At 37.7% G+C, this 8,932-nt stretch overlaps 1 protein-coding gene across 1 annotated transcript; it reads left to right on the top strand.

The window, feature by feature from the left end:
- The first annotated feature begins 1,726 nt into the window (after window positions 1-1,726).
- Window positions 1,727-8,309, top strand: prss35l (serine protease 35 like). Its single transcript, XM_039651294.2, has 2 exons — window positions 1,727-1,810; window positions 6,955-8,309. Exon 2 carries the CDS (start codon window positions 6,965-6,967, stop codon window positions 8,228-8,230), a length of 1,266 nt encoding a protein of 421 aa, XP_039507228.2. The 5' UTR covers window positions 1,727-1,810; window positions 6,955-6,964; the 3' UTR covers window positions 8,231-8,309.
- The last annotated feature ends 623 nt before the right edge of the window (window positions 8,310-8,932 follow it).

Raw genomic sequence — 8,932 nt, 5'->3', positions numbered from 1 at the left:
GCTTACACACAGAGTGTAGGCTATTTGAAGGCCACTTAGAAACTTTTTTACCATGCCTTCGTCAATTACTTTTTAAATGCCTTTTATGACATTTATTCGAATATGAAAATCCATCATCCATGTTGAAAACTGGGATCTAAACAATGACAATGTTTTATATATTTAAAAACCAATTAAGGTTGTTCCTCAATTGGCGCTCGAAACAAAAACTATTTTTTCCATAATTTGTTCCCTCGGAAGTTACTGTAGAATACTTGTTTGTAACTAAAAAGTGATATTTACCTATTTCCAATCAAGAAAGTATTCGTGATGTTACAATATTGCACTTTACACTGTAAAAATGAATAGGAATGAATGTTAAATCTAATCAATAAAATTGAGGATTGGATCTTTTAGATGTCAGCCAAACAACATCTAAAATGAATAATCGGTAACACTTTATTTGAAGGGGTGTGCATAAGACTGACATGACACTGTCATAAACATGACATAACACCTGTGATGAACATGAAGGAGTCTTCTTTATGAATGTTTGACTGTTGTCATTAAGCGTCATTCGGTAAATTATGACACTTTTAATGCAAAGTTGACATTGTTTAAAATGTCTTTGCTATGGAAACTTGACATTAACCAAGACAAAAATGTCTTCTTTGTTATGACAACTTGACATAACCAGTCACAAACATGTCATAACAGGTTTAATTATCAAACTTAAAGAAGTTATTTAGCTTTGTGTTAACATTACATTACCCTGTCATATGTGGTTGGTTTTGACTTTGGCCGTCATGACACCATTATAACTGTGTCATTAATATTTTACTTGTCCTCAAGTTAAGTGGAACACATTGTACTAGTTATAAACATGTCATTAAGGGTTATTAAACTGTCAAATGCTTTAACAACAGTGTCATTAATATTTCCCCTTACCTCAAGTAAAGTGGAACACGTTGGACTAGTTATGATTTATTGGTTAATGTCAAGTTGTTATAACAAAGACATTTTAAACAATGCCAACTTTGCATTAGAAGTGTCATAATTTACCGAATGAAACTTAATGACAACAGTCATAAACTTTCATAAAGACTCCTTCATGTTCATGACAGGTGTTATGTCATGTTTATGACAGTGTCATGTCAGTCTTATGCACACCCCTTCAAATAAAGTGTTACCGAATAATGTAAGGGTCAAGAGCCCAACTACACACTGATCACCATAATGGTGACTCAAAATTATGTTTTTATCCTTCCGTGATTCTGCTTGTTAAAATCAGGTGTCTTCAATGATGGCAATAAGGAAAGAAAAAAAAGGAGTTCTTATTCAGTGTGTTATTCCGATATTATTGTTTAGAAAAAATGTGTAAATTTTATTCATTTTAAATGGTTAACTTTTAAGTAATTTTTTTGGTTAATTATTTTTATAGACATTTGCACAACTGTAACTAAGTGTACAAATAGCCTTGGCTACAAAAATAAATCTTAGAGTGTGTGAAGAAGATTCTAACGTAATTTGTATTATTTACTTTATTATAGACTTACATTGGTAAAACTTTTTTTTTTTTTAGAGAAATCTCAACATAAAACTGCCCGTAGCCTCGTTTAAAAGGCTTGGGTGTGCTTGCCACAAATAACTAGTTATTGGCTCGTTCCTCCCTCTCTCCTTCCCTCCCTCTCTCTCTCTCGTGCATCTTTCACAGCACAGCGCACGCCGCTCCTCAACACATCCGATCCGATCCTCCTTGTCACAACACTTGGATAGTGCACGCAGTTACAGAAGAGTCCACAGTTTTCTTCTCTCATCATTACGTTTGAGGGTGAGTTCTTATTTTAATTAGGTTATTTTTTCCTTCAAAATGTGAATGTACATTAGAAACATGCAGCGGAAGCGGAGACAGTTAAATACAACTAATAACAGGAGTAATCCATATCTTTTCACAATAGTGTTTACTCAATGCATTATCTACACATTAAATGCAGATTTATCAATGATTGGCTTTACCCTTTCTCACTGAATTAGGCTACTCTTTAAATTCAGCAATAACAAGAGCCCAATCCTTACAGGATAGTCTACACTGCATTATTCATGTTTAATTCAGCTATAAATAATACAACTAATTGTCTGTTACTATAAATTATGGCTCAATTAATTGACACACACTATGATTTTAAACATGTAAACTAAATAAATAAAAAATTATGAAAAATTTCGGTAACAATTTACAATACGGGTGCACTAATATACATTAATTCATGCTTAACTAATGCACTGATAATCATGAGTTAATGTATAACTAATGAAGAACTAAACCATTATAATTAATGATTACTGCATCAGCAACTAATAAAGAGTCTATATGATTAATAGATTAAGTAATACATGAATTGCTATTAATTCAATGTGTCATTGTGTATTAATTCCTTAACATATTTTATTAACTAATAGTGTAAATTAATGTGTTAATTACCACAATTAGTCAAAGCTATGCACTTCAACTTCCAGTTGTCTGCTTTAATTAATCATTAGCTAATGATTTGCAAAGGTATCATTATGTTATGACTTTACTTGATGGGGCACATCATTATTAACTAGTCATTTAGTAATTGTAGTAATTTGCACATGAATTTGCAGTAACAATGAAGTAATTAATCATGTGTTAATGCATATTAGTGTACCTGTCATATTATCTGGAAGTTGAAATACAAGGCTTTGGCTCATTCTGGTAATTAACATATTAATTAACACTATTAGTTAAAAAAATGAGTTATTATGGAATTAATCCACAATTACATATTTAATTAATAACAATTCATGCATGAACTGATACATTAAACCTACAGACTCTTAATTAGTTTCTAATGTGGTAATCATTAATGAATAGCTTAAATAATCATTAGTTACACATTAATTCAATATTATTTGTGCATTAGTTAAGCATGAATTAATGCTTATTAATGCACCCGTATTGTAAAGTGTTACCAAAATTCCTTTAGCCTAAATAAAATAAAAACATATACATGTACATTATCTTTAGTCCTGGACATAATTATTGGCACCCCTTGATGTTCAAAGTATATTTTCAAGTATATTTTCAAAAAATAAAAGCAACTGAACTGATGTATGTATAATCATAAAACAGGTTCAAAGTTATTGAGAAACAACAAAAAGGATGGACAGAATTATTGGCACACTTTTGATTATTTAGTTCCTTAAACAATATTATAATAATAAAACTCAAATTTTTATTATAAGAAAAAAAATCCAAATAAAACTCACCTGTTGACATGACCTGGTTTAACCGATGAATGATGGGTTTACTACATGGAAAGGGGCTGATTGTTTCCAGTTTCTTTTTCACAATGATGGAGACAAGAGCTGTCTGAGAGCATCATCAATGCTATCATTCAGAAGCATAACAAATCCAAAGGCTACAAGGCAATTGGCAAAGATCTTGAAATCCCTGTTTCAACAGTTTATAATGTTATCAAGAAGTTCCTCAGTCACAAAACTGTCAAGACGCTTCCAGGACGTGGAGCCAAGCTGAACTGGTTGGTGCAGACCACATCTAAAGAGCTCCAGGCCGACCTGTGCTGGTTTCAGCCAAGGCCAAGGAGGACAACACTATTGAAATCCAGGAACAAAAAGACAATACAAATTTTTGCTAGATCTTGCTAGATCCTTCATAGATAAGCCACAGTCTGTCAGGGATAATGTTCTGGGCAGATGAAACCAAAGCAGAGCTCTTTGGAAACGCAGTGCATTAGTTTGTTTACAAGTGGCAAAATGAAGCATGTAAGGAAACAAATAAAACACTCGAACTCTCATGCTGTGGAGAGGCTTTGCTGCCTGAATGATGAAGCATTTTGAAGTGAAATGTGTTAGGTTTGAGGTGAAGGGCTGTTAGATGTGACTCTTTCAGCAGGACAACAACCCAAAACACACATCTAACAGCACCAAAGAATGGCTGAAAAGGAGTGTTTATGGCCTAAATCCCATTGAAAAGCTTAGGGAAGAGTGGAAATCAGCCTTTGCAATAAGGACTCCTGTAACTCTAGAGAGCTTGAATGCATAGCAATGGAAGAGTGGCAGAAAACACCAGCAGCAGACAAGCTTCAAGATGGCTACAAGAAACATTTGAAAAGTCGACGTAGAAAAGTATGGCTACAAGAAACGTTTAGAGGCTATTATTGTTGCCAAAGGTTCTGCAACCAAATATTAGTAAAGGTTGCCAATAATTGTGTCCAGCGTACGTTTTGTCTGTACTTTTAATGTCACTATATTAATGCCTACTTTTGTTGTTGTTCAATAACTTTCGACATGTCTTTAATATATTCTGATTATACAAATTTTGTTAATTTGCACTGATTTCTGAAGATATTCTAAATTCTGTGTACTCACATTTCAGGGTTGCCAATAAAACCAGAACTGTACTTGGATATTAAATAAATGGCACACGCAATTCTCTGTATTTGTCACAGCCAGAGTTATTTTATTTTTTCTTACCGTAAATGTAAACTATTTCTGTTTTGCCTCTTATTTTCTTGAAAACATTTTGTCAATTTAGTTTATTTCAAGGTATTTGAACCCTTGACTTGACATAGTGCCACAATCTAATTGAGCTACAAGAACTACTATTAGGAGGTGTAGTATTTACACTTGGTACATGTTCTGCATTTATTTTCTTATGATCTCCAGAGGTGGTATGATCCTATAGTGTAAATGCATGGTTGTTCAAGCCACCTGTGAATTTTACTCCACCCAAAATGGCACCACTTCAACATAGCAATTCCTGGGATCAGAGCAGTCAATTGTTGAAGTAACCACCTCCTGTTTTTAATTTTCATTAACCATATCAATTGCACCAACATTTTGTATTTGTATTCCCACATTATCACTACCAGAAGTGATCGTTACATTTCCATATAAATACCAGGAGTATATTATTAGGGGCCAAGCACCGAAGGTGTGGGCATCTATTGTAATCGTTCTGGTTCTTATTATTCTTCTTCCGTTTCCTACTGGGCGTCTATGGCAGCCCATAGACCGGTTTGCGGGAAAGTTGTTTTGGTTTGACATTCTGATAGAGGACAGTCCCAACATTAAATTCACCAATTTTGGTGTCTCTAACTCATTCCCTCTAGCGCCACCAACTGTCCAAAGTTTCACTTTTAATATGCTAATAACTTTTGAACCGTAAGGCCTAGCAACAAAATTTTTATTCTTTTTTCCTCATGTTCCTGAGCTCATGCTGATTCTATCGCACCCTATGACGTCATTTTTTGTTGAGAAAAAATGGCCACCATTTTGAATTGTCCAAAAAATGTACTTTTGCGAACTCGCCCTAGAGGATTTCTCCGATTTTTACCAAAATTTCACCGGATCATCTCCAGGCAGTGCTGACAAACATTTATGGAATTCAAGATGATTCGAATAACCGTTTTCGATAAACGCACAAACTAATTTTACGTAGTGCTTGCGAAAACGGACGTAAGGCTGTATCTCCGCAACTCTTACTCGTTTTCAGACCAAACTTGGTACATGTCATCACAAGCATGACCTGAGGCTACATGCTGCGTTTCGACGCAGCGCCACCTACTGGTCCGGAGAAATGGCCATTTTTGCTCATAACTTCTGAAAGGTTTTTCCAAAAATCATAAACTTGGTCTTGTTAGATTCAGGGCGTCATGCCGAGTCGACTGATATCCAATTTTCCCAGATCGGCCATTTTGACTGTCGGCCATTTTGAATTATGTGCTAAAATGCTGTATTTTTTTAACGCATGAACGAATTGTTATGAAACTTGGTATGGGTCATTAGTACGATGCCTTGAAGGACCCTGCGAAGTTTCAAAACAAGTTTTTTTCCAAACGCTTAAAACTTTGGGTGTGGTACACTTATTTTCACGGGAGTCATCTTATTGAGTTCCTGAATCATTGCCGAGTCCAACGATACCAAACATGCTGGGTTTCGGCCTACGGTTGGTGTAGCGTAGCAATTTAACGCGGAAAAACATTTGGCGATATCTTTGAAACCGCTGTTCCGATCGAGACAAAACCACCGTCAGAAAATTGGAGACATAGGTCGATAGCTATACGCCAATGCCCAAATGCGAAAATATTGATAGTAAGGGGTAGTAAAATTCAAACAAAGTCATGTGTGGGTCATTTTTTACGTGTTTTTTCATATAAATGTCTATAACTCTTAAGCATATTGAGATAATTGAGATTTTCACCAAAATTGACACACATATGTATGGGCTCACTCTGAGGACACATAAAAAAAATTGTGGGACTGAGCCTCTTGGTGGCGATATAATAGAACAAAACATGAAATTCCCATTGACTTCAATAGAGTTTTGTGAAACAAAATGCTATACTAAACAAATGCTTTGTTCTAACAAAGCCCCGGTAATGGCTGCTTGCAGCTATATATGTAAATAGAATCAGCAATCTGATCGATCACATGAAGTGACAAAGTGTAAAAACCTGCTTCGTCAGAGTAGACGCCAATACTGTATTGAAGTCTACTCCGTTCAATGGCCTGGACTGTTACCTTGAGCCGCGTTTCCACCGCAGGAACTTTCCCCAGGAACTAGGAACTTTGTGGTGGTACTCGATCTGTTTAGGAACCAGGGTCTAAATTAAGTTATGGGTAAAAAATTCCCCCCACAAATTTTGGTGTGTGTTGAGTTCATATTTCAGTCAAACCGCACCAGAGTTTGTTTGGAAGTGGACTGAGACTCATCATTTCAGTGTCTCGGGTCCTCTTGTTTGGTGGCACCAGGGTTCAGACGGCAGTGCTCAAACTTATTCAAATGAACCGCACTAACAGAGCAATCGCACCATGGTTTGTTTTAATTGAACCAAACATGTCAAGTGTGAACACACCCTTAGACACAGTCTTACCATAATTGTTATGTTTATGCAAATGGCCCCTGAACTCTTGTCTCTTTATCTTCAGGTACAGCAAAATGACAGGCCGTCCATCTTTGTTGTTCAGACTGACTGCATTGGCTGTGGCTGTGTCTTTGGTCTCCACTGGTGCTTCTACCACTAACTATGAAGACGACTGCCACTTGACACAGATTAAAGTCCCAGTGATCCTGGACGAAAGCACAGTGAGGCTTCAAAGCCCAGAATTCACTGCTGGCGACGCAAGTGAGCCACGAGTGATGTGCGGGATTGAGTGCCAACGAAAGCTGCCAGAACCGAGGCCTGCTGAGCTGGAACGACTGCTGTCTTATGAAACCATCTACGAGAATGGGACACGCATCTTCACCAAAATAAAACTGGAAGGGGTCCCTGATTTAAGAAACACGACCTCTTCTGTGGTCTGTAAGACAGGACACCTTAAACGTAGAAAACGGCAGGTATACGGCATGGATGGGCGCTTTGTGATCACAGATAAACACTTCACCACCAATTACCCCTTTTCTGCCTCAGTGAAGCTCTCCACGGGTTGCTCAGGCATCTTGGTTTCTCCAAGACATGTCCTGACTTCAGCCCACTGTGTCCATGATGGCCAAGACTATTTGAAAGGGACCAAGAGGCTCCGAGTGGGTATCATGAAGCTTCGCTCCAAACGCAGGGGAGGACGTCGACAAGGAGCCAGGAGGAGCGGAGAAAAGAGGAGAGAAGCTGAAGGACTACTACTTCAAAAAGTTAGCGACAACAGAAGGAAAAGGAAGAACCGTTTTAGGCGAGACACAGAATCAGAGCAGTCCAGACAACCAGTTTTCCGGTGGACACGAGTCAAACTGTCTCGAGTGCCGACAGGTTGGACGAGGAGAGCAGAGAATGAGGTCTCGGCTGACTACGATTACGCCCTTCTGGAGCTCAAACGACCCCATAAGATGAAGTTCATGGAGTTAGGAGTCGTTCCAGTGGTCAAGGACATCCCAGCTGGAAGAATCCACTTCTCTAGTTTCGATAAAGACCAATTAGGGAAAGTGGTCTACCGCTTCTGTTCGGTCTCGGAGGAATCGAACGACCTGATGTACCAGTACTGTGATGCACAGAAGGGGTCGAGTGGAGCCGGCGTGTACGTGAGGCTACGGGACCAGGTGGGAAAAGGGAAGTGGAAGAGGAAGGTAATTGGCGTTTTCTCTGGACACCAGTGGGTGGATGTCGATGGGATACAGAAGGACTATAATGTGGCAGTCAGAATAACACCTAGCAAGTACGCCCAGATATGCCACTGGATCCATGGAGATGCTAGTCTGTGTAAATTGGCCTGAAAAAGGTCAATTCAAGCTCAAGTAACTGCATTAAATACATCCAACTTGTCAGCAAGTCATCAAGACTGCTGGGTCGGTCTACTTGCAAACTTTATAACTGGTCTTATTTGTGACCTATTGGAAAGTTCATGGCAAGTAGTTCTTCACAAGATGAAATTGGATGCAGCATATTTCTGGTTTCATGGCCAAAATGTGAGACTGTAGGCATCGTAATATCATGCTCAGGCCATGTTTATGTTTAAAAGCCAACATCACCGGCTGAGGCCAAGTAGTCAACTACTGAAAAGAAAAACAACTCGACATTCAGTACGTTTTTTGTTTAAGTTCTTGAAGAGTTCACCGAATATGAAAAGTATCACCGGGTTACTTGGAGAAGAGCCTGTTTTCCACAGAAGAAAAGTGGATGGTGATTCACACTACCTCTGAGAAAATAAATTGTGAACAGCTTAAATGTTTTAGAATAAAATTATTTTAAAGCCTGGCAGTGTAAATCACCAACCAGTTTCCCTGCATGGAAAGTTGTAACTCACATATATAGCTTGAAATGAGTTGGTGGTAGTTCATGACTGGCATGATTGTTTTGGTCTTCTTGTATTTGTATTTATTTAATATGAAATGCCTTTGTCTAATAAAGTCCATTCAGTTAAAATATTAAATTATAAAAACACCCATTCATAACTGAACATCAGCGTCTGCGTCAAT

The sequence above is a fragment of the Pimephales promelas genome, chromosome 20, assembly GCF_988280905.1.
Source record: "Pimephales promelas chromosome 20, fPimPro1.hap1.1, whole genome shotgun sequence".
NCBI lineage: Eukaryota > Metazoa > Chordata > Actinopteri > Cypriniformes > Leuciscidae > Pimephales > Pimephales promelas.
The sequence above is the reverse complement of the archived record's forward strand: the minus strand, read 5'-3'. Positions and strand labels throughout refer to the sequence as shown.